At 37.8% G+C, this 27,119-nt stretch overlaps 1 protein-coding gene across 1 annotated transcript in view; it reads right to left on the bottom strand.

Annotated features, from left to right (window-relative positions):
* LOC126473496 (serine/threonine-protein kinase SMG1) overlaps positions 1 to 27,119 on the bottom strand; it is a 353,891-nt gene that overhangs the window by 25,000 nt on the left and 301,772 nt on the right. The window contains exons 44-49 of the mRNA XM_050100581.1: positions 19,639 to 19,824; positions 19,101 to 19,373; positions 16,863 to 17,127; positions 13,392 to 13,682; positions 2,562 to 2,884; positions 635 to 782 (exon numbers count right to left, since the gene is read on the bottom strand). Of these exons, the coding sequence (XP_049956538.1) occupies positions 635 to 782; positions 2,562 to 2,884; positions 13,392 to 13,682; positions 16,863 to 17,127; positions 19,101 to 19,373; positions 19,639 to 19,824 (1,486 nt within the window). The remainder of the gene's footprint in view (positions 1 to 634; positions 783 to 2,561; positions 2,885 to 13,391; positions 13,683 to 16,862; positions 17,128 to 19,100; positions 19,374 to 19,638; positions 19,825 to 27,119) is intronic.

The following is a 27,119-nucleotide window of genomic DNA, read 5'->3' as shown; positions in this document are numbered from 1 at the left end:
TGGTTGGTTGGGGGAAGGGGACCAAACGGCAAGGTAATTGGTCCTGTCCCATCGGATGAGAGAAGGATGGGGAAGGAAGTCAGCTGTGCCCTTTTGAAGGAACCAGCCTGGCATTTGCCTGAAGCAATTTTTAGGGGAATCACAGAAAACCTAACTCAGGATGGTCGGACATGGGTCTGAATACTTGTCCTCCCGAATGTGAGTCCAGTGGGCTAACCATAATCAAATGAACAAACAGTAAATAAATGCTACTTGATAATGGAAGTAAGTTCAATGCCTGAAGTATAACGCAAACTAGGCATTCTGCATTTTCAGCCTCACTGTACACAAATGGTGCCATAAACCAGTTCAGACTTCTAAACAAAACATCATATCATTTGAATACATTACCTAGTAGTTAGTCAAAGAACCACTGAAAAGGCCAGGAGAGATGCTCATACTCAAATCACCTGATGATTTGATAAGAAGTCTCAACCAGTTACAACACCTTGTGCACGATCCAACACGGAAATAAATAATGAAGTTTTTCGGGTAATTTCACTGCTCAGTCTCTATACCTGAGAATCACAGTGCCCATTTTTACCATAATGAAAACAAAAATATATTCTTCAGGCACCTGCAAATAGTGTCTTACCTGAAATACATATCTCAATATCCTGAATCCACGCCTGGTCCACAGGCCCTGCTGGAGGAAGCAACTGCACCAAGTTCTCTTCTGCTGGTGTAATTGTTTGATTACAGCTAGCTGCCAGCATACAACTTTTCTCACATTGCTCTAGCAGCTGAAAATTACACACGCACAAACTGTAATATCCAAATAATTTATAAATATATAACCATTTGAAGGTAAAAGAAAAGCTTAAATCCACACACAGATACCAACAGTCCACACACCTACAGTATATGAGCGCACATTGCTTATTTCTGCCAATCTGCGCCAATGACAACTCAGCATGATTTGACCAATGAAAAAAACTATTGTTAAGTTATACTGAAATTTTGTCAAAGCTAGAGTTGATTTTTGGAAGATTAGGTTGTGGAGTATTCTAGGGATGATTCAAGAAGAAATTAGGAATTGTTCATGATCAAGGAAAACTACTGCAACCAAAGGATTTTCACGGTTAGAAGGTAGAGGCTGGAGGTTGGAGTCCAGAAGTCTGGTAAAAACAGGCAGATTTTCCAGAAGGAAGAAAGAAGATTAAGGTTTAATGTCCTGTTAACATCAAGGTCATTGGAGATGGAGGACAAGCTCAGATGGTTTCAAGAATATGTAATGAAATTGGCAGTGCCCTTTCAAGGGAACCACCCTGGTATTTGCCTGTTGCGATTAGGGAAATTCTGGAAAATATAAATCAGGATGGTCAGACACTGATGAACAGTCATCGTCCCTAATGCAAGTCGGGTGCTAACTACTATGCCACCTTGCACAGACACATTTTACGGCACAGGACAAGAATGTTCTGCTCAAATCAATCTCTCATAGTGATGATAGAATTTATAGGATGGAAACAGACAACAACGAGAATAAGAAGCCACTTATCTAGCTTAAATACATAAAGTTGTACACACAATTTCACTAACTGTAGAGCTATCACTTGTTTATCACACCAACCTTTACAACAACAGGGCTCATTGCATAAAATTTATTAGCACAAGTTTTTATGACCTTTGCATAAAAATTTAATGCATGACATTTGATTATTATATGTGGCAGGAGTTTCCAAGAATGAGATAATTACAGGAAAGGCCACACATTATACACTCCCAGCTGCCACACTTTTACACTGCAAATAAGGAGCAACATGCAGATTGCTCACTGAACCATGAGTTGAGTGGGTCTTCCTCCCAAAATCAGACCCGACATTGTACTTAAAAACAGTGACTATTTAACAGAAATAATGTTTGGAGAACACAAATTTACATTCTCAAAATCTAATGATTAATGGAAAATCTCATATAAAGATGTGAAACAAATACTCACAAAGAGATACAGGGGCTCTATCTCTCTGTGTATTTGTTTCACATTCTCAAAATCTAATATACGACAGTCTCTGGGTAAAAATTTCAGTTTTAAACTAGGTTTCAATCAATTCTCTATTAACTGATGCCATGACTGACTTGTGTATCCACACCAACTATTTTTATTCAATGAAGTTTAACTTAAAAATCTTCAACAAGTAGTTCATTCTAACAAAGGAGAGAGTTAACAACAACATGGGAAGGACAGGTTGCTACTCACCACGCAGAAGAGATGTACAGTCACTGACAGGCACAGTGGAAAAAAGTGTGCTAAATATTAAGACCAGTGCTTTGCCTGAAAGCTTAATATTTTAGTAGTCTTTTTCAATGTCCCTGCCTGGGACTCAATGTGTCTATGTGGTTACTAGCAATCTATCCACTTCATATTATTATTATTATTCCATCCTGGACTTTCCAAAGGAATGAGTTAATAACTTGCAGTAAGTATTAAATAGGAGGAAAAGAATAAAATAGTCAGTAATCAATCGGCTGATTGTTTTAAAGATATTGTTAATGGAAGTCCGTTATGAAAGTATTAATACCTGCAGGAAAGCAGCATCCTGTGAGACTGCTTCTGATGTTCGAGTACGGAGAGCTTCATGATGTAGCAGAGCATTGCAAGTTGAACCTATCAGCGATGCAAGACGTTGGTCTTGTGCCATACGTTCATTGGCAGCTGCTACTGCTTCACCAAATGCTGCCAGCACTTCAGCTAATGCAGGGTTAGCACCTGCTGCCCATTTCAGTCTTTGCTCTACACTGGCCACCAAGGTATTTTGTTGCTCACGAGCCTCTGTCAGCCTTGTCTGTAATGCCAGGAGTGCTGAAGATGCCTTGCGTAGCTCCAACATAAAACTTGAACGGCCTGTAACACCCAAATACCAATTATCAGTCAAATTTATAAAATGATCTTTTTTTAAAAAAATCACAGCAGCATACAAATCTACATACTACTGAAAGGTCACCTATCTCAGACAAGAAACCCAACAATTAAAACTAATAGCACTTTCATATCACTTAGCAACATCTGCAGATATCTGGCAGTCCGATTCAATGAAAGCAGGCATTTTATAACACATATTAAGATATTCACAGAAAAGCCAGTGAAAATTATGCACGTTTGTGGGAGAAGGTACCATGAATTACAAGCTATCATCACATGGCATTAAGGCATATCAAAACACTGTCTTCAATGCCGTAGTTGGCTTCGCAGTTAGTGTACAAGCACATCCGCTCTGATTTGAGAACTGTAGCTTAATCATCAGGCACGTACAAAGAGGCCTTTCATATGACTCCTGTCAAAGCTATACTGGTAGTACTGAAAATCTACCCAATCAATACTGGAGTACATTTACACTCATCAGAAGGAATTTACAGCATGAAAAATGTGAAGAAATATGTAATTACATAATTATTTCCTAACAGTACACTGAGTACTACAAGCAGTATTGCACAATTCTTCTGAATGTCACAAAAAAGACAAAAACCATATACTAGGTGCAGAAACCTAAAATTCCTAGAACAAATAAAGTAGAATTTGAAGCATTATTAAGCACGAAATGAGTAAATTCTGAAAGGCAAATGATACTGAACTCCCAAATGACAGTAGTAGCGAGACAATGAATTTTTCCTAACACAAGCTGAAAATACAGAAATAATAAATTGTCCTTAAAAGCAGATAAAAGTACTTAGACAGGCACTGCATACTCCACCAAAAGGTATCAGTATTGCCAACTCATCTGTTCGAGAATTCACAAAAATAACCAGGTCACTAAAAAGTAGTAACTCTTCTTGCAATTTTAGTATCTCTGCCAAAGTACAAAACTAGTGCACTGGCTTGGTAATACCACTTTGGAGTTACCTTTGTAACAATCTGACGAGTCAAGATATTTTCCCACTAGACTGAAGCATGTTTAAGTAACAACAATTCATAAAAGTGGAGATAAGCAACTGACCTCTAATTATAGACCAATATCCCTCCTTCCCAGTCCACAAAAATTTTTGGGAAGTTGCTTACAACAGAGCCATCTTTTCTGGAATAACATTTTAACAACAGATGAGCTTGGGTTCCATAAAGGGTTCTCTACTGAGAATGCAATATATGCTCTCACAAACTCGGTTCTAATACAAGTAACAATACAAATTACCCAGTCGACATTGTCTGTGATCTTGGCAAGGCCTTTGACTGTGTACATCACAAAAATCTACTAGGGAAATTAAAAATGTGTAGCATTATGTATCTGACCCAAGCATGGATGGAATCATATTTTAACAACAGAATAAGAATAAGAATCTTTATTAGCCGTTCGGTATTTTCTTATACAATGGGCTTCGTCACTGAGTTCAAATACAGTATATTTTTATAACAATGTATATATAAATCCTATGAATGTTAGTGTAGTACAATAGCACACATTTTATATATTGTTAATTTAACAATAAAAAAGAAAACATGATACAAATTTATATTAAGTGGGGAGTATTCATGTTGATGACATTATGTCATTATCATATACATGCTGATAACACTATGTCATTATCGTAAGATATTGATACAAATATACAGCACTCGAAATAGGTCTATTATGCCTATATGTTAGATACTGTTTTTCCAAATTTAGGTCCTACTACAGGCAGAGGTACCTTTCCCCAAGTTAAAACAGCAAATATGCCATATTACAATCTTTATATTCATCAACTGAGTAAAATGCTTTGCCTCTGAGCCATTGACCCAATGTTGTCTTAAATTTATTTTTAGATACTGTCTGTACAATTTTAGGGAGCATATTAAACAGTTCGAGGCCTACATATTTATAACTATTATGTATCTTGGACAATCTAGAGTATGGCAGATCAATTGTGTTGTTTTGTCTTGTATTATGGGTGTGGAGAGATGACCTAAGGGGATATTGAGCTATGTTTTCTTTTACATGTAATAAGCAAAATTAGATGTACAAACAAGGAACTGTCATGATGTTAAGTTTTTTTTAATGTTCCCTGCATGTATCCCTAGGAGATAAACCCACTATACATCGAAGAGCTTTTTTTTGCCATCTGAAAATTGATACTGAATTGTGAGAATTCCCCAAAGCAGAGAATGGAGGGTTACATTAGCTAACGATTTCACAGGAATAATATTAATTTCAGAGTATAGAAACATTAAATGTTTTGTGTCACAAGGTTTGGTCCTTGGCCCACTCCAGTTCTTTGTCTACACAAATCATTTACCAGTGACATTGGGGAACTCTTCAGAAACTAATATCTGCTGATGACGCATGTATATTGGTTTAAGGGCTCAGACACATCCATACCAGACATAGCCACGAGACTAATGGAACAGGCTTGTAACAGTTTCATAGTCAACAGCTTAATAGCAAATCTTGCAAAATTCCATTAACCAATCCCAAATTTTTAGCCACATACACCATTATGAAGTATATGTCTTGGCATGTGTGAGAGTCCCTAGGTCCCTGCAGAGGCTTCTGCAATTCCAAACTAATTAGAAGTGACTTACAGACACCAAAAGTTGGTATCTATGGGCATATACTGGACGAGGCGCCGTGTGTGAAGTTCCTGGGTATCCAGATGGATAGTAAACTTTGGTGTCACTGGCTCGAGTGCAACATAGCATTTTCTGAATATCAAAACAATATTTCAACTTTCTATCTGTTGTCTTCAGTTTCCGTGCGGACCAATCTACATGATACTTAATGGAAAAATTTTAAAACTGTTCACTGACTTCACAGAAAGCAGGAGATTTCAAGGATTTTCTGATGGGGCTTTTGCCAAGGTCAAACTGTTTTAGGCTTCTTGCATAGCTCTTATTAGGAATGCACAACTTGCCACTACAATTTTGTATCTGTTTCCCTACACTGTATTCTGCAGTATGACCAGTGTACCTCTACATCACCCGGAATGTGAGACATTCCTTTTGTCTATTCTCGGAGCTTCCATATCATTGTGTGAAATTCCACTCCCAGCCAAGGTCAGAATTCATGCACTCTTTGCTACAGGTAGTATACAAGACACATTATGTGACACTGCTCTTCACATTTACTCAGAAATGTTTATTAGCAGCTCTGGATAAATTCTCTGCACAGCTAGACGATGAAATAAATCTAAATAAGGGTCACCAGATTTGGTTTGAGCCACAAGAAACAGTTAAAAGTTCTCGCTACAGCAAAGTCAATAATTCTGAGCCCTGTACTTGCGTAATTACTTTCTGGATGACACTTAGATCTGACAATTGGGTAGACTGGAGTATGTACACTGCTAACAGTTCATACATCACCTCCAGCTGGCTCACAGCAACTTCAACCTACAATCTCTACAAACATGAAACAGGATAATAGGTTGAAGCTGATAAAGAGAGATTCACAAAAACATCATACTCCAATTTCCTTGAAAACAAGTGGAATTTATTGACTTCAATTACACTTTACCAATCCCACTTTGACAAACACAAACGTAATGACTGGTCAGCAGCTTTAGCACACGTACACTGGGGTATTTTGCTCTCGGAAGTAGGTCCTCCTCATGTATTAGCCATCAACACAGCCATAAAGCTTTTCTTAATCATGCTGTAGCCAAGTAGCTTTTATTTAAAAACTCATGTACAGTCACAGTCTTTGTACTGTTGTGCTTTGATTGTCACACTGTTAAGAGGCAGTGTGAACGTAGCTGATGCTGCTCGCTGCTCTGTGGTGAAAAATGCACGTGGAATACCATTAAAAAAAAAGGCAAGAAAAAGGTTCTCAACTTTTTCACAAGTTTACAGAAAAATATTGGTTTTGAAGTTTTCCAGAGAACTGTTTTTGCTAAAGTGAAGGAGCTTTCATAACAGGATACACACAGCTCAGTCGGCATTGTTATACAACTGGAATGTGGTACGTTCCATTGATCAATGGTTCAAAACTAACATTGATATTCCCAAACGTAAACTTAATCAAATTTATGCTAATTAACATATATCTAATCATAATTTTTTATGAAAAATGCATATCATTTTATTTCTAATTACAAACTACACGCAAAATTTCAGTTTTAACTGCAGACATGTAAGTTCTTAATTATCAATATTTTATGAAAGATTTTTTATAAAGATTGTTTAAATTAAGAAAACGTAACATTCCATTTTAGGAAAAAAATGAAAAATCAAATACTCTTTATTTGAACTATATCCATTGTTTTATACCACAGATGTGGTCTTTCACGAGCCAGAATAATAAGAATTGTAGAAAGACGGGAAAAATTTTCACAGCACTGAGAACGCCATGCGGATGCTTCAATTTTACAGTTGCCAAACAGAACTGATCTGGAGCCAAAATAAGGGATCTGTCACAAGTAATATCACGACATTTAAGCTGCCAGATGTATTGCAACTAATGCATGAAGCTATGTCACAAGTCACTGACAAATGCAGGCAGGAAGCAGAACGGTACGTCAAAAGAAGGGGAGAAAATCTGTCACTTGGGTAGCTTGGTGGATTCCGTTGTTGACTGACTCATTATCAATTTAACAGATAATAGTTTTAGTACTTAAATGTATTTCTTGGATTCGGATATGGAAGGAGTTTAGAGATTACCAGACAGCTGACTGTAAATAATACCTTCAGTATTTAGCAATATTATGGAAAGGAATGTTGCTACTCATCATATAGCGGAGATGCAGATAGGCACAACAACAGACTGTCACAAGTAAGCTTTCAGCCAACAAGGCCTTTGTCAAAAATAGACACACACACACACACACACACACACACACACACACACACACACACCTCACACAAACGGAACACACTACTGCAGTAATGCCACACATGGCTTCAGCTGCCAGAGACTGCAGTCATGTGTGTGTGCGAGTTGTGTGTGCGTGAGAGTGTGTGTGTGTGTGTGTGTGTGTGTGTGTGTGTGTGTGTGTGTGTGTGTGTGCTGTCTATTTTTGACAAAGGCTTTGTTGGCCGAAAGCTTATTTGTGACAGTCTTTTTGTTGGGCCTATCTGCGACTCAGCATCTCCGCTATATGATGAGTAGCAATTTTCCTTGCTTCCTCAGTATTTAATTAAAACAGTGAAATCCCCACAATACACTTTTCCATTAACATAGTTCACACAGAAAAATTACCCTGTGTTTAATTTAGGCATTTTCAACACATCCATTACTATTTACAATACTATGTAGTTATGAACAAAAGCATACTATGTTTTCCGTCCAGTCCCCTAAGAAGCAAATTGCCAGCATTTTGCCATACATTATTCCATTCTGTTTAAAAATTGAATGACATTCGAAGCTATGATGTTTCCCTGCTAATCTCTTTTATGTCTTAACTCAGCCAGGCAAGTACTAAAGATGTTAAAAAAGTTCACTATACTCACAAAAGTAAAGTGAAAAATAATGTTAGTATATTTCATCAAAATACTGGGGGATTGAAGAATAAAATTGATGAGCTTCTGCTTTGTTTAGAAGATATAGAAACTGAGAATGTAATAGATGTACTATGCCAGTCTGAGCATCACATTGTCACTGATATGCAAAAGGTTAGCATCAATGGGTACAAATTAGCTGCACATGTAAGTAGAGATAATATGATGAGAGGAGTTGGCATATATGTCAAAAGCTTCCACAGTGTAAAAAATTTAGAAACTAAAAAATTTTGTGTAGAGCAACATATGGAAGCATGTGCCACTGAACTTAAACTCAATGATGGCACTTTCATAATTGTAACAGTGTATAGGTCCCCCTCAGGGAATTTCCAGCTATTTCTAGAAAACTTGTATGCTTTGTTGTGCTATCTGTCAGACAGGGGGAAGCAAATTATCATTTGTGGGGATTTCAATGTTGATTTCCTGAAAGAGTGTAATAGGAAGAATGACCTTGTAGTATTACTCAGTTCTTTCAATTTGAGCTCCATCATTGATTTTCCTACTCGGATAACAAAGAACGGCAGTACATTGATAGGTAACTTTTTTATAGACCAAGATAAGTTTAAGGACATAAATGCTTATTCTGTTGAGAATGGTCTTTCAGATCATCGTGCACAGCTAGTTACAGTACATGACATAGCTCCACGCAGTATATCAAATCAGACTTTCAAAGCAGTGCGTTCAATTAACAATATAAATATTACAAAATTGTTAAGGCTTTCGTGGCCACTTGTTGACAAACTGCCTACTGGCGTCGGCCGAAGAACCCGAGACAGAAGCCAATAGGCTGTTTGTCAATATAAATATTGACAACCTTAGGGAAAGCCTGCAGCAGCTAGACTGGGATGAAGTGTATAAGGAACCTGATGCAAACTTGAAATATAACTTATTTCACGATACATTTTTAAGGGTATTTGAAAATTGCTTTTGCAAGAAAATAGTTAAACATAATTCTAAGAAAACATATAAAAAACCTTGGCTAACTAAAGGAATAAGAATATCTTGCAACCGTAAAAGAGAACTGTATCTAACAACAAGAGGGAGTACTGACCCCAAAATTGTTCAATATTATAAAAACTATTGTGCAGTACTAAGAAAAGTTATTAAAAAGTCCAGAAGCATGTGTATCGTGTCTGAAATCAGTAACTCTGACAATAAAATTAAAGCAATTTGGAATATTATTTAAAGGGAAACAGGGCAACCAAGAGCACAGGAAGACTTTAGTGCCATAAAACTGAATGACAAGTGAACTAACAAACAATCAGAAATTGAAAATATTTTCAATAATCATTTTTTAAATGTTGTGGAGAAAATAGGATCTAGATCTTCACTAGAAGAGGCAAGGCTATTAATAGAAGAGGCCATACCTGTGCAGTTTGAAACAACTGTAATTCCACCAACCTCTCCCTCTGAAATCAGTAAAATAATAAACTCACTGAAAAGTAAAAGCTCTTATGGAATTGATGGCATTTCCAGCAAGGTACTTAAAGCTTGTTCCCCACAGATAAGTAGGATTCTCAGCCACGTATGTAACAGCTCTTTGGAGCAGGGTGTTTTCCCCGATAGACTGAAATATGCCATTGTAAAACCATTGCATAAAAAGGGGGATTCGTCGGATGTCAACAACTACCGCCCAATCTCTCTTCTGACAGCTCTATCAAAAATTTTTGATAAAGTAATGTATTCAAGAGTAGCCTCCCATATTTGTAAAAATAAAGTACTAACAAAATGTCAGTTTGGTTTTCAGAAAGGCTTTTCAACAGAAAATGCTATATACACTTTCACTGATCAAATATTAAATGCTCTGAATAACCGGACATCACCCATTGGTATTTTTTGTGATCTCTCAAAGGCCTTTGATTGTGTAAATCATGGAATTATTTTAGATAAGCTGAATCATTATGGTTTGAGGGGGGCAGTGCACAAATGGTTTAATTCATACTTAACTGGAAGAATGCAGAAAGTTGAAATAAGTGGTTCATGTAATGTTAAAACAACAGCTGACTTGTCAAACTGGGGGGCTATCAAGTACGGGGTCCCTCAGGGTTCGGTCTTAGGGCCTTTACTGTTCTTGATATACATTAATGACTTACCATTCCACACTGATGAAGATGCAAAGTTAGTTCTTTTTGCTGATGATACAAGTATAATAATAACATCCAAAAACCAAGAACTAAGTGATGTAGTTGTAAATGATGTTTTTCACAAAATCATTAAGTGGTTCTCAGCATATGGACTCTCTTTAAATTTTGATAAAACACAGTATATACAGTTCCGTACAGTAAATGGCACAACTCCAGTAATAAATATAGACTTTGAACAGAAGTCTGTAGCTAAGGTAGAATTTTCAAAATTTTTAGGTGTGTCCATTGATGAGAGGTTAAACTGGAAGCAACACATGGATGGTCTGCTGAAACGTCTGAGTTCAGCTACGTATGCTATTAGGGTTATTGCAAATTTTGGTGATAAGAATCTCAGTAAATTAGCTTACTATGCCAACTTTCATTCACTGCTTTCGTATGGCATCATATTCTGGGGTAATTCATTGTTGAGTAGAAAAGTATTCATTGCTCAAAAACGTGTAATCAGAATAATTGCTGGAGCCCACCCACTGTCATCCTGCAGACATCTATTTAAGGATCTAGGGATCCTCACAGTAACCTCACAGTATATATATTCACTTATGAAATTTGTTGTTAACAATCCAACCCAGTTCAAAAGTAATAGCAGTGTGCATAGCTGTAACACCAGGAGAAAGGATAATCTTCACCTTGCAGGGTTAAATCTGACTTTGGCACAGAAAGGGGTAAATTATGCTGCCACAGAAGTCTTTGGTCATCTACCAAACAGCATCAAAAGCCTGACAGATAGCCAACTAACATTTAAAAATAAATTAAAAGAATTTCTAGATGACAACTCCTTCTACTCATTGGCTGAATTTTTAGATATAAATTAAGGGGGGGAGGGGGGGGGGGGAGCTTAAACATTAGTGTAATGCAATATTTTGTGTACTGTAATATCTTGTACAGACATCTTTTATTAACCTGACACGTTCCACATCATTACGTATTCATGATCTATGGAACAAGTATTAATCTAATCTGATCTGCAACTATTCACATCACTGCAGGTTAGTTGGACCAGTGCCATCCAAGTTAAATGCACTGGTAAAGCTGTTACCCTGTATTATCATTGAGTCAACCTGCACAAGATACACTGTATGACAACTATCCTTATAATCATACTTGATTGTACTCAAGATAGCTAGCCTTCTGCTCCACATGAAGCACAACCCAATGAGATTCCAGCAAATGTAAAAAATACATGTTGTAATGTTTACATCAGATTTATTCTTAGCTAACCACTGGACACGAGATTGATATTCTTTTGCCTACTCAGCACATAAACAGTAACATGCCTTCACCTTCTCTTAAGATTCTTATACAAGAAAATAATTTTGTAAAATTCTAAGGGTCACTGACTATCTACTTTAAAAACACATTTCAAAAACCTCCCTCTAACTCTGTCGGCTGACTCCTCAGTTTTGACAGTTCCCAACCCCATCACAGAATTATTTAACATTTAACTCATACAGTCTATCTGCTTCAGGGTCAGAATTAAGGCACTTCCATTGGCTATTTCCCACTGCTGGTAAGAGCAGTCTTCAGTGAAGTACTGCTTCCTAACAGGACTTTTAGAACTTTCTTACCAATATGTGCTGAAAAACACCCACCTCTGTGGAAAGTCACAAGCCTTATGTCAGCCTAATAAGGTCAGACATCCCATAAGCCATATAGACACTATGTAAAGACTAGCCCACCCTGCCCGACTGACCAAAATCCAACTTCCTCTGGATATCACAAGCAGACTGTTGCACACAGCAGCCATTCAGTGAGAATAAAAGTGCAGCCAGGAAATGATGTATTCCTGTTTTCAAATTACTGTTTGACTAATGTGTCAATCTTCAAGAAAGTATGAACATCTGATTATTAAAAGGAGTTCATTGCTGGTTGTTTTCATCCACATGTGATCACAGTTTGATTAATTTATACCCTTGGTAGACCTTATGCTTCTGCTTGTTGCTATTAACACACCACCTACTGGAGAGTGGAAACTATTTGTGATACATGTTACATGTGATGTTACTAATCTCCCTACTTTCGACTATAGGGTTTAACTAATTCGTGTGTGATGATGATCAAAGCTTACCGCTTTCTTGAAGAAAGGTAAGTTCTGGTACCTAGCAGCTTACAGTAATTAACATTTTAGTATTTTTTCTCAACATATTTGAATGCTGATTGGTTTTAATAATAGGTCTCTTAGGTGATGTCTTTCTGTCAGTTTCTTATGATTGAAGCCTGCACTTTCCTGCTGTGTCTCTCCACTCAGTGCCACACTACCTCCACACTTTGCAATTTAAAGTTGAGTAGCAGGAAGTTAAACTAACACTGTTAATCATTTGAAAGTTGCTAGCATGGCAAGTACTCAATTCATAGCATATAAACAAAGTGTACGTTCTCAGTTCTATGAAATTTAACTTGAGTTTGGATTGATTATTTGAATGATGCAGGTAACAATACCACATTTATGAGTATACAGGTAAGGCTGTCATCAACCTGAACATTGGGTTGAATACTACAGTGTTTGTGTACGGTTCTATTGAAGGTAGTATGCCAATGTCTTTCTTCTATCTTTGAACTGACTGACTAATCCAATTTTAGGGAGAACTATATTTTAAAGCAGGCTCTCCAAACCCTAGTATAACTCAGAATTTTTCACATTAATGAACAGTAACTTAGATAAAATATGCAATAAGTGACAGACAAAAAAAATTATTATTAACTGAGGGTCAAACATCAAACTTTTGGATCCATAATCTGGCACCTTAACATCTGAACCATACATTGAGTACATGATAAATTCAACTACACAAAAAATGAATGATACTAACTTAGCTGTGGTGATGTCTGAGCAAGTGCATCTTCGTGCAGCCAAGCATGTGCTGTAGCCTGCAACTGCAGCCTGCGCAGCGTTGACCGTCTTGCCTCGATGTCGCGCTGCAAATGTCTGGCAACTTCCCGCCGCCGCCAAGCTGCCTCCAGTGAACTTGTTAAACTCGATGCCTGGGCTAGTGTGTTACCTCCCACCAAACCTCTTTTCAGAGCAGCTTCCACAGCCTTGCGACACAGCTCCTCCAATGACACTTTGCTCTCTGCTCCAATGTCCCGCTGCTCCACTTCACCTGGTGAACACAGCAGTATCATCATTTCCTTTTGGTCTCAACAGTTAAAAACGTACGTACTATGAGAAAAGAAATAAACTGAGCTGGTTTCAGTGCTTACTTAAACATTCATAAATAATTTGAGGCAAACAGTATGCTAATGCATTCATATGCACATTTAAGTATTGTATAAAAAAGTAGAGACTAGTCAATCAAATCTGGCAGTGTATGAGGGTTGGAACTTAAATAGTGGCAACTATTTATTCACAACTGATACAAAAGAGTTACATGTTTGCACCTGTTACTGTCCTTCAAAGTAGTCACCAGAAGTGTGTAGAACCCGTTGCCAGTGATGTGGAAGGTGTAGTATACTATTAGCAGAGTCTGTTCAGGTGATGGTGTGAATGGAGCGGTCTACTGCCTGTCGAATCTCTGGAACAGTTCTGAAGTGAATGCCATGAAGTGGTTCCTTCACCTTTGGAATCAAATCAAAGTCTCAAGGACTTAAGTCATATCACTGTTAATTTTTGGAGCACCACCTGTGACCAGCTTTGCAAAAGAAGTGGTGACACTTTCTGCACAACCTTTTATTTGATTCCAAAGATGAAGGAACCACTTTGTGGCATTCGCTTCAGAACTGTTCCAGAAATTTGACAGGCAGTATACCACTCCATTCGCACCATTAACAGAACAGGCTCTGCTAATGAATGGTATACTACATCTTCCACATCAATGCCAATGGGTTCTAAACAACGCTGGTGATTACTTTGAAGGACAGTAACAGGTGCAAATGTGTAACTCTTTTGTATCGGTTGCGAATAAATAGTTGACACTATTTAAGTTCCAACCCTCGTATGGTTCAAGGATGTGTGACCTGTATAAAACGCCTATTTCTGTTATGTTCACCTAATCTTCACCTGCTTTTGTCATTGTGTTCAAATGAAAACATGTTCCTGCAACATTTATTCATTTTAATATAAATCAGTAAACTCAGAAATTACACTGAGGTAATGGAAGTCATGGGGTACCTCCTAATATCATGTTGAACCTCCTTTTTCCTGGTGTAGTGCAGCAACTTTATGTTGTGTGGACTCGACAAGCTGTTAGTGGTCCCCTGCATAAATAATGAGCCATACTGCCTTTATAGCTGTCCATAATTGCGTAAAGTGTTGCTGGTGCAGGATTTTGTGCACAAATTGACCTCTCAATTATGTCCAATGACACTTAGATGGGATTCAAATAAGGCAATTTGGGTGGCCAAATCATTCACTCAAACTGTCCAAGATTTTCTTCAAATCAACTATGAACCATTGTGGTGTTCAGTCTATGAATGCCTGTAAATGGTCTCCAAGTAGCTGAACACAAACATTTCTAGTCAATGCAGAGGATCCAGTCCATTCCATGTGAACACAGCCCACACCATTATGGAGCCACCACCTGCTTGCACAGTGCCTCGTTGACAACCTGGGTCCATGGCTTTGTGGGGTCTGCACCACACTCAAACCCTACTATGGGTCTTACCAACTGAAATGGGGACTCATCTGACCAGTCTGTGGTTTTCCAGTCGTCTAGGGGTCCCTGATGCAGTCACAAGCCCAGGAGGAATGCTGCAGGTGATCGTCATGTTGTTAGCAAAGGCACTAGCATAGAATGTCTGCTGCAATAGCCCATTAATGCCAAATTTTGCTACACTGTCCTAACGGATATGTTTGTTGTACATCCAACATTGACTTCTGCAGTTAATTCACTCAGTGTTACTTGTCTGTTGGCACTGACAGCTCTACGCAAATATCTCTGCTCTTGGTCATTAAGTGAAGTCCGTTGGCCACCGAGTTGTCCATGGTGAAGGGTAATATTTTAAATTTGGTGTTCTCGGCACACTCTTGACACTGTGGATCCCAAAATATTCAATTCCCTAACAGTTTCCTAAATGGAATGTCCTACACATTTAACTCCAACTACCATTCCGCATGCAAAGTCTGTTAGTACTCGCTGTGAACCTATAATCACGTCGGAAATTGTTTCACAGGAACCACCTGGGTACAAATAACAGCTCTGATTATGCACTGCTCTTTTATATCTTGTGTGAATGACACTACTGCCACCTGTATATGTGCACATCACTATCCTGTGAGTTTTGTAACCTCAATGTATATGTAGAAATTCTTCCCCTTTAATGGACAATTTTTTTCATCAGTTCAGTAATTCAGACAATATAAATATTCTTTACGATGACCTTCTCAGTGTCCAAAAATAGCTGCTATCAATGAAACTATGTTTCATCATTGGAGAGTAAGCAGAGATGATATCTGCACCATTTTCTATCACATTCATGTTCTCCTGGATTTGAATCAATGACCCTCTTTTTAACATGCTTCAGTATCTCCTTGTTAGGGAGATTTGTGATGTGTAGATACTACACAGTATATTCTAGAAGCAGAACATCCCCTTCCAAAATCTATTGCAGTTAACTTTTCATACGAAATAAACTGCTTTTGACTGATACGTCATTTCCAATAACACATAGATAATTCTTGACATACAGTTGCATCAGAATATGCAAGGGTGCCTCATTTACAAGACACTTCTGGTAGCAGTCTCATGTAAATAGCGACTCCCCCCATATGCAGGCTGACTAAAAACTACCCATGGAAGATTTCACATCTGAATTTAACTGGAAAAAATGTTTCTCAAAGAAGAAAGCTACATCAAAGAACAATAATTTCTTTGTTGATTCTCTTGTTTTAAAGTCTTATATTGACTTATTTTTCAACTCCCAATCTTTTCATCTATATTTTTTGAAACTGCATATGTCAAGTTACTTTTAACTAGTAGAATCATGGAAACTACACTCTATTGTCATTAGTTCTTCACTGCTTTCTTTTTCCCCTTTTGCCTCACACATTACATGTGACATATTCTCTATTTTGACCCCTCAATAGAGTCACAAATCCTCTTCCAATTCTCTTATCTGCACCATTTCTGGAAAACAAAGACAGAGCTTAAAGTTTGAGAGTTACTGCTGTAAAATGATTCTTTTCTGAGCACTCTCCCATCTGTTTCACTTACTGAAGAATAAAAACCTGAAAGATACACATTAACTTCTTTTTACAGCCCCTGAAAGCCACATGCTAGTATTTCAGCAAGCACATAACACTGAAGAGAGAATCATTTCATCATACTGTAAATGTTAATTCATACCTGATACATTGAGACCAATACGCTGAAGCAATAGGCATAATGTTATTGCCAATGTCTGAGATGCAACTCCAAGAAGTTGTCGTCCTACATAGTCCGCAGTGAAGCGACGAACAGGTTTGCTGAGACGATCGTCATCGTGTGGCATGCTACCACCATTAGCAGTTGTCTGGCCACACAGTGAAAAGAACTCTTGCATAGTCTGCAAACGTTTCACCAGAAACACATCTTCCAGCACGGCACGTGCCTGTTCTTTAAACACAGGGGCCTGCAAAAGATAAGATTCATGCTTCATCTCATTATTTCTAAATGACCAAATAATAAAAGTACAGCCACACACTGCAGTAAAGACCGATAATATCCAACAAGCAATTTTATTTGCAAACATATTGAATCTGTCTAGTGTACTTCTGTACATGAAAGAAAGAACCTACAGGGTGACAATTATTGAATTTGTTTTAACTTTGGAACACTGCATTAGGATGTTCAAACTGCACATTTGACCATGGGGCATGTTGGAAATTACTATGTGCATGTGCACGCGCCTTTTTTGGTTTAGTGACTTTCATTTGGGTGCATTCACCGATAAGCAAAATTTGCAAATCGGGGGACTGAGAATCCGCATTTAGCGATCGAGAAATCTCTTCAACCTCAACAGTGATGGTGTGGCGTGCTATGCTATGTCCAGTCATGGAATAATCAGTGTGATATTTCTTGATGGCACGGTGACTACCAGATGATACGTGAAGGTTTTGGAAGATGATTTTATCCCCATTATTCAAAGTGACCCTGATTGAGACAAGATGTGGTTCATGCAAGACGGGTCTCGACCCCATCGAAGCAGGAGAGTGTTCGATGTCCTGTAGGAGCACTTTGGGGACTGTATTGTGGAACTGATTGGCTGCTTTATTCTCCGGATCTGAACTCATGTGACTCCTTTTTGTGAGGCTATATTGAAGGTAAGGTGTAAATCAATAACCCCAAAACCATTGCTGAGCTGAAAACAGCCATTCAGAAAGTCATTAACAGCATCGATGTTCCAACGCTTCAGCGGGTCATTTAGAATGTCGCTACTTGTCTGTGCCACATCATTGCCAATGATGGCAGGCACATTGAACATGTCACAACCTAAATCCAAATACCTGTAGTGATGTTTACATGTTGAATAAAGTGTGTGCACACTGTAGTTTGTAACTAATTTACATTTTCTTCATATATTTCAATGATTGCCACCCTTTATCATACAGAACATAGTCAAGATAGAAACAAAGCAACTGAGAGGTACACTGAAATTATTTCACTTCACCTGCTAGTGCACATCTACATGGGGCAACACAAAGTGTACACATACAATGTTTTAATAGTAATCCAGCCTTGACATCAAGAAAGGCAGAGTTTGCTAACTCATACCACAGCACTCAAAACAGAGTACTTTTCACAAGGTGCTTTTTTTAGCAACCTTTTTACAGGGTCTTGACAGTACATGAAGTACAAGTCACGGACACAGAAAAAGCAACACATTTGTGATCCATCATAAGTTACTGTATTCTGAACAACTTCAGAAATCAAAATTGATGACCTCTTTTTTTTTCCTGAAATAGACAATTATAGCACATATGTATCTGCAAATGCTGGCAAACTGATTTATACAACAGCTGAAGTTGAGTGTGAGGACTTTTTCTATCAACAGGATGTAGTTCCACTTTTGTCTATATAACCGTGAATTCGTAACTAGAAATCTGAGAAACTTGAAATGATGACTGACAACAAATACCTGACAGGAACCTTAACATTCACCTCACTTAAATCAGTGCATTTTTTTTTTTACAATGTAAGTTAAGTAAAATGTGGACAGTTGTGCCATCTCTGTCAGCAAATCAATTGGATTTTGAGCTCACAACAACACATTTGAAGAGACTGATACAGACATTTTACACTATGTATGATATAACTAACTGATAACTATATATGCAGAATCAGCAATGGGGGGAAAACTGAGCATTTTCCAACAAAATTCTCCTTCTGTATGATAGTTAAGAACCACATTTATGTGTAAAAATTAAATAAACAAAAATAAAATATGACTATGGTACATTGTGTAACCACTTCAACAATCTGTAGTCATCTTTTACTATGCAGACTATTAACAACAGATGTACGTGTGTGTGTGTGTGTGTGTGTGTGTGTGTGTGTGTGTGTGTGTGTGTTCACTTGCTCAAGTGAATCAAGACTGTTACTTACAGACATAGCTTTTGCATCTCTAATCTGATCCACCTTTCGCCAGGATACAGGGGTATCCAATGTTTCCAATGTAGCAACTAGGGCATTTCCATCAAGTTGTAATTTCTCAAACAGTCCATTGAAACCCATTAGCAGCATGAGGCCGGGTGCAAGAGCATCTTCATTATTGGCCTCCAATACAGATGGCTGGGCCATATTTGCTGGACGTAGAAGCATCCCCTCAAACCTTGCCCGCAACTGTGCCACAAGCTCTCGAGATACACCATGTGGAGACTGTAAAATAACTTTTATCTTGAATCACGATATTAAGAACACAATATGTAATATAGTTTCTAAACAAATCTTGACAGCGTAAGTCCATTACAGACAATCTTGTAACACATAGATCATCACATACTGACTTTTCAACAGATGGAAACAAAAGCCATGTGATATAATAATATTTCCAGTTATTTTAACAATTCTATTATATTGGAGATCTAACTGTAAATCAAAATAAGCAGGCATAACAACTAGAATACGTGGTTGCATTACTCACATCCATTTCCATTATTATGTAACGAAGATGTATCTCCAGCTGTGCTAATATATCATGCAGAGGAATGCCCACACTAGCAATAATATCATTTAGTTCACATATCATGTTCAGAACAGTTGGGTCTTCTGTTTGAATTGTCTTTAATGCTTCTGGAAGAATAATTGTATGAAAATTGAAGTTCAGCTCCTGAAAAACAATTGGAATAACAACTTTGATTACACAATTTGAAAAAGTTGTATGTGCACATCTCGCGTGCATGCGAATGCACGTTTCAGCTCTCTCTCACAATAATGCTATTTTTGACAATAAGAGAAAGGTTGAGGAATTACCATACATTACATAAAGCAATTTAAAAATATGCATTCAGTTAATAACTTTATGTTTTCAGTCAGGTACTTTTTCTCTTTCCAAGTCAACATGGCACAATGAATTTTAAACACAGACAAATGACTCAGTAAATATAGGAATAACTGGTGGTATCTGGCCACCTTGTGTACGACTTTGGTGCTGCAATCCTCCTACAATAAAACCATTTCAAATTGAACATCTCACAAATATAATTAGCAATATACCATCCTGTGCACTATTCGCTATTAGTAGTAATGGGCAAATAGAGCACTGATGGTGGAAACAGTAATACTCCTTTTTTTCCACTAGAATACTTGAGGTTCATGAGGCAACTGATGAAATCTGAAACTCTTCCACTGATACCATGACAGTAAAATTCTTGTAATTAGCAGACTGTAATGTTAAGGCAAGTGGTGGTGATAGTATTGATAGTATCAGCCTAAACCAATCATGTAATTAAAAAAAATAGTAAGTAACCAAACAGTGCACCTAAATGTTGAGAGAAAACTGATTTTAAAATGTATGTATTTCACAGGAGTTGCTACAAGAAATGAAACACCCTTATAGACACATTAAACCTTCGTGCATTTTTTTGTTTATGACTCCATGCTGCCTAGAAATTTAATGTTTATTTTCACACTACTATACAATTTAGCTTTACACTATTTTCAAGTACACTACTTATCTGTTAGATGATAGAAAGATCTGTGATGACAAACAATGCCAATTCTGTATAAGGTGGTGTGACAGAGCATCTATGCAAACACTACACTGACACAAAGAATGTGTGTATTGAATTTGTAAATACAGAAAGAACTAACAAATGTATCTAGGTACCTGGAAGTGGCCTGAGACCAAAGATGTGAGAGGACAAAAATAAAAATTACCCTATTGCGTGCAGCATGGAATAATTAAAACAATTAATAGCAACTGTGGATCAACAATGAACAGCTTTGTGAATGTGGTTCACTGTGGTTCAACAACAAAAACTGGTTTTCGAGCTTTGATTCTGTATGTACACTGCTGTAATAGTGTATCGTCATCGTCTTCGTCGTCATCATCTAGTCAACGAGTCAGTACCACAGGTACACGAGTTTCAATTTACTCAAAACAGGACCAGTCTGAGTGATTTATTACTCAGCACAAAATTTCAACATTACAGTACCATGGTAACATAGAAGCTTTTTGAAATGTTATCGAGTTTACTGCTCATAGGCGAGGAAATCACCTATAGGTCATATAAAAATTAAAACAAGCTGCTGCTGCTGCTGTTGTTGTTGTTGTGGTCTTCAGTCCTGAGACTGGTTTGATGTAGCTCTCCATGCTACTCTTATCCTGTGCAAGCTTCATCATCTCCCAGTACCTACTGCAGCCTACATCCTTCTGAATCTGTTTACCGTATTCATCTCTTGGTCTCCCTCTACAATTTGTACCCTCCATGCTGCCCTCCAATACTAAATTGGTGATCCCTCGATGTCTCACAACATGTCCTACCAACCAATCATTTCTTCTAGTCAAGTTGTGCCACAATCTCCTCTTCTCCCAATTCTATTCAATACCTCCTCATTAGTTATGTGATCTACCCATCTAATCTTCAGCATTCGTCTGTAGCACCACATTTCGAAAGCTTCTATTCTCTTCTTGTCTAAGCTATTTATCGTCCACATTTCACTTCCATAGATGGCTACACTCCATACAAATACTTTCAGAAATGACTTCCTGACATTGAAATCTATACTCCATGTTAAATTTTTCTTCTTCAGAAACGCTATCCTTGCCATTGCCAGTCTACATTTTATATCCTCTCTACTTCGACCATCATCAGTTATTTTGCTTCCCAAATAGCAAAAATCATTTCTACTTTAAGCGTCTCATTTCCTAATCTAATTCCCTCAGCATCAACCGACTTAATTCGACTACATTCCATTATCCTCGTTTTGCTTTTGTTGATGTTCATCTTATACCCTCCTTTCAAGACACTGTCCATTCCATTCAACTGCTCTTCCAAGTCCTTTGCTGTCTCCGACAGAATTACAATGTCATCGGCGAACCTCAAAGTTTTTATTTCTTCTCCATGGATTTTAATACCTACTCCGAAATTTTCTTCTGTTTCCTTTATTGTTTGCTCAATATACAGATTGAATAACATCGGGGAGAGGCTACAACCCTGTCTCACTCCCTTCCCAACCACTGCTTCCCTTTCATGCCCCTCGACTCTTATAACTGCCATCTGGTTTCTGTACAAATTGTAAACAGCCTTTCGTTCTCTGTATTTTACCCCTGCCACCTTCAGAATTTGAAAGAGAGTATTTCAGTCAACATTGTCAAAAGCTTTCTCTAAGTCTACAAATGCTAGAAACGTGGTTTTGCCTTTCCTTAATCTTTCTTCTAAGGTAAGTCGTAAGGTCAGTATTGCCTCACGTGTTCCAACGTTTCTACGGAATCCAAACTAGTCTTCCCCGAGGTCGGCTTCTATCAGTTTTTCCATTCGTCTGTAAAGAATTCGCATTAGTATTTTGCAGCTGTGACTTATTAAACTGATAGTTCGGTAATTTTCACATCTGTCAACACCTGCTTTCTTTGGGATTGGGATTATTATATTCTTCTTTAAGTCTGAGCGTATTTTGCCTGTCTCATACATCTTGCTCACCAGATGGTAGAGTTTTGTCAGGGCTGGCTCTCCCAAGGCTGTCAGTAGTTCTAGTGGAATGTTGTCTACTCCGGGGGCCTTGTTTCGACCCAGGTCTTTCAGTGCTCTGTCAAACTCTTCACGCAGTATCATATCTCCCACTTCATCTTCATCTACATCCTCTTCCTTTTCCATAACATTGTCCTCAAGTACATCGCCATTGTATAGACCCTCTATATACTCCTTCCACCTTTCTGCTCTCTCTCTTTTTTGCTTAGAACTGGGTTTCCATCAAAGCTCTTGATATTCATGCAAATGGTTCTCCTTTCTCTAAAGGTCTCATTAATTTTCCTGTAGGCAGTATCTATCTTACCCCTAGTGAGATAAGCCTTTTCATCCTTAGATTTGTCCTCTAGCCATCCCTGCTTAGCCATTTTGCACTTCCTGTCGATCTCATTTTTGAGATGTTTGTATTCCTTTTTGCCTGCTTCTTTTACTGCATTTTTATATTTTCTCCTTTCATCAATTAAATTCAATATTTCTTCTGTTACCCAAGGGTTTCTACTAGCCCTCGACTTTTTACCTACTTGATCCTCTGCTGCCTTCACTATTTCATCCCTCAAAGCTACCCATTCTTCCTCTACTGTATTTCTTTCCCCCATTCCTGTCAATTGTTCCCTTATGCTCTCCTTGAAACTCTGTACAACCTCTGGTTCTTTCAGTTTATCCAGGTCCCATCTCCTTAAATTCGCCCCTTTTTGCAGTTTCTTCAGTTTTAATCTACAATTCATAACCAATAGATTGTGGTCAGAGTCCACATCTGCCCCTGGAAATGTCTTACGATTTAAAACCTGATTCCTAAATATCTGTCTTACCATCATATAATCTAACTGATACCTTCTAGTATCTCCGGGCTTCTTCCATGTATACAACCTTCTTTTATGATTCTTGAACCAAGTGTTAGCTATGATTAGGGTATGCTCTGTGCAAAATTCTACCAGACGGCTTCCTCTTTCATTCCTTACTCCCATTCCATATTCACCTACTATGTTTCCTTCTCTTCCTTTTCCTGCTCTTGAATTCTAGTCACCAATGACTATTAAATTTTCGTCTCCCTTCACTACCTGAATAATTTCTTTTATCACATCATACATTTCATCAATTTCTTCGTCATCTGCAGAGCAAGTTGGCATATAAACTTGTACTACTGTAGTAGGCATGGGCTTCATGTCTATCTTGGCTACAATAATGTGTTCACTATGATGTTTGTAGTAGCTTACCCGTACTCCTATTTTTTTTATTCATTATTAAACCTACTCCTGCATTAACCCTATTTGATTTTGTATTTATAACCCTGTATTCACATGACCAAAACTCTTGTTCCTCCTGCCACCGAACTTCACTAATTCCCACTATATCTAACTTTAACCTATCCATTTCCCTTTTTAAATTTTCTAACCTACCTGCCCGATTAAGGGATCTGACATTCCACACTCCGATCCGTAGAACACCAATGGTGTAACAGTGAAGTTAGTTATTCTGCAAGTGCTGTAACATTTCCTGAAAAGTATTAACACAGTCTTTACCCTTGATTGTTAAGAGCGCATTTTTTCAGTATTGTGGATGTTCAAAGTTTCTTCTAACATCCAAGCTGTCACTCTTAAATTCTTTGACACAACTTGGTGACAGCTGAGAAATAATTGTTGGTCCCAGTTACTGTCAGCTAACTACAGTATTTGTCATACTTTACTGAGTTTCCTTTACTGTCTTCCTGCCATCACAAAAATGTTGTGCCACTCGAAAACAGTAAAATATTTTAAATTTTGCTATACCACAATTAATGACAAAATCACAGGACACATTTAGAAAACAGGTTCATATTCTAGTAAGATACATAATATGTTAATGATTTAACAACCTAAAGAACATCTCATGTTTAAAAAAATGTAGTTAGAGTATTTTGCTCAAAGATGAGAACCTGCTCTCAAAATGCATAATACGAATTGTGATCTTATCATGAATTTTATTTAATTAAGGTAAATTTTAATATTCTGAAGCCATGACCTGCCTACAGCTAACTTCAAAATTTTTCAGAAACCTATCTACATCTGCATCTACGGTTACTATGCAATACACACTTAAGTACCTGGCAGAGGGTTCATCGAACCATTTTCATACTACTTCTCTACCATTCCACTCTCGAATGGTGTATGGGAAAAAGGAACACCTACTTCTTTCCATTCGAGCTCTGATTTCTCTTATTATTATGATGATGATCATTGCTCCCTATGTAGGTGGTGTCAAAAAAATATTTTCACATTCGGAAGAGAAAGTTGGTGATTGAAGTTTCATATACAGGTCTTGGCGTAAAGAAAACAGCCTTTGTTTCAGTGACTGCCACCCCAACTCGCGTATCATATCAGGGACACTCTCACGCATACTGCGCAATAACACGAAATGAGCTGCCCTCATTTGCACTTTTTCGATGTGCTCCTTCACTCCTACCTGGTAAGGATCCCACACCGTGCAGCAATATTCCAACAGAGGACGAACAACTGTAATGTAGGTTGTCTCTTTAGCGGGTCTGTCGCATCTTCTAAGGGTTCTGCCAACAAAGCGCAGTCTTTTTTCGTCTTCCCCACAATATTATCTATGCGGTCTTTCAAATTTAAGTTGCTCGTAATTGTAATTCCTAGGTATTTAGTCAAATTGACAACCCTTAGATTTGAGCGATTTATTGCATACCCAAAATTTATCAGATTTCTTTTTAATACCCATGTGGATGACCTCGCACTTTTCTTTGTTTAGTGCCAATTGCCACTTTTCACACCATACAGAAATTCCCTCTAGATCATTTTGTAATTGGAATTGATTGTCTGCTGATTTTATTAGATGGTAAATTATAGCGTCATCTGCAAACAATCTAAGGGGGCTGCTCAGATTATCACCTGGATCATTTATGTAAATCAGTAACAGCAGAGGGCCTATGACACTACCTTGCGGAACATCAGGTATCACTTCTGTTCTACTCGATGATTTACTGTGTACCACTACGAACTGCGACCTCTCCGAGAGGAAATCACGAATCCAGTCACACAAGTGAAACAATACTCCATGTGCACGCAATTTGATTAATAGTCGCTTGTGAGGAATGGTATCGAAAGCCTTCTGGAAATCTAGGAATATGGAATCAATCTGAGATACCTTGTCGACAGCACTCATTACTTGATGGGGATAAAGAGCTAGCTGTGTTGCACAAGAACGATATTTTCTGAATCCGTGTTGGTTATGTATCAGTAAGTCCTTTTCTTCAAGGTGATTCATAATGTTAGAGTACAGTATATGCTCCAAAATCCTACTGCAAATTGAGGTCAGTGATATGGGTTTGTAATTCAATGGGTTACTTCATTTCCTTTTTTGAATATTGGTGTGACCTGTGCTACTTTTCAGTCTTCAGGAGCAGTCTTTTTGTCAAGTGAGTGGTTGTACATGATTGCTAAGAAAGCCACTATTGTGTCTGCATACTCTGAAAGAAACCTGACTGGTATACCATCTGGACCAGAAGACTTGCCTTAAGTGATTTGAGTTGTTTCCCAACACCTAAGATATCTACTTTTATGTCACTCATGCTAACAGCTCTTCTGGTTTCAAATTCTGAAATATTTACTTAGTTTTTTTCGTGAAGGAATTATGGAAAACTGTATTTAGTAACTCTGCTTTAGTGGCACCATCATTGGTAACATTTCCATCGCCATCCCGCAGTGACTGTATTGCCACTTGTGAACTTTACATACAAACAGAATCTCTCTGGGTTTTCTACCATATTTTGAGACAATGTTTCATTGTGGAGAAAAAAGCATCTCGCATTGACGTCCGCACTAAATTTCAAGCTTCTGTGAAACTTAACCAGTCTTGGGGATTTTGTATTATTCTGAATTTGGCATTCTTTTTTCATTGCTTCTGCAACAGTGTTCTGATGTGTTTTGTGTACCATGGTGGATAAGTCTCGTCTCTTACTAACTTACGTGGTATGAATCTATCTACTGCTGTCGATACTGTATCTCTGAATCTGAGCCATATCTGGTCTTACATAATTAGCTTGGAAGGAATGGAGACACTCTCTTGGGAAGGCATCACGCGAATTTTTATTTGCTGTTTTAAATAGATATATTTTGCGTTTATTTGTAGTGGTTTTGGTTGACATGGTTTTGAGCCTCGCTACAGTGACCTTGTGTTCACTAATCCCTGTATCCGTCATGACGATCTCTATTAGATCAGGATTACGTGTGGCTAAGAGGTCAAGTGTGTTTCCGCAACCATTTACAGTTTGTGTGGGCTCATGAACTAATTGTTCAAAGTAATTCTCAGAGAAAGCATTTAGTACAATTTCGAAAGATGTTTTCTGTCTACCACCGGCTTTGAACGTGTATTTTCGCCAGCAAATTGAGGATAGATTGAAGTCTCCATCAATTATAACTGTGTGAGTGGGGTACTTATTTGTAAT

The sequence above is a fragment of the Schistocerca serialis genome, chromosome 4, assembly GCF_023864345.2.
Source record: "Schistocerca serialis cubense isolate TAMUIC-IGC-003099 chromosome 4, iqSchSeri2.2, whole genome shotgun sequence".
Lineage (NCBI taxonomy): Eukaryota > Metazoa > Arthropoda > Insecta > Orthoptera > Acrididae > Schistocerca > Schistocerca serialis.
Note: the sequence above shows the minus strand (reverse complement) of the source record. Positions and strands in the feature narration are given on the sequence as shown.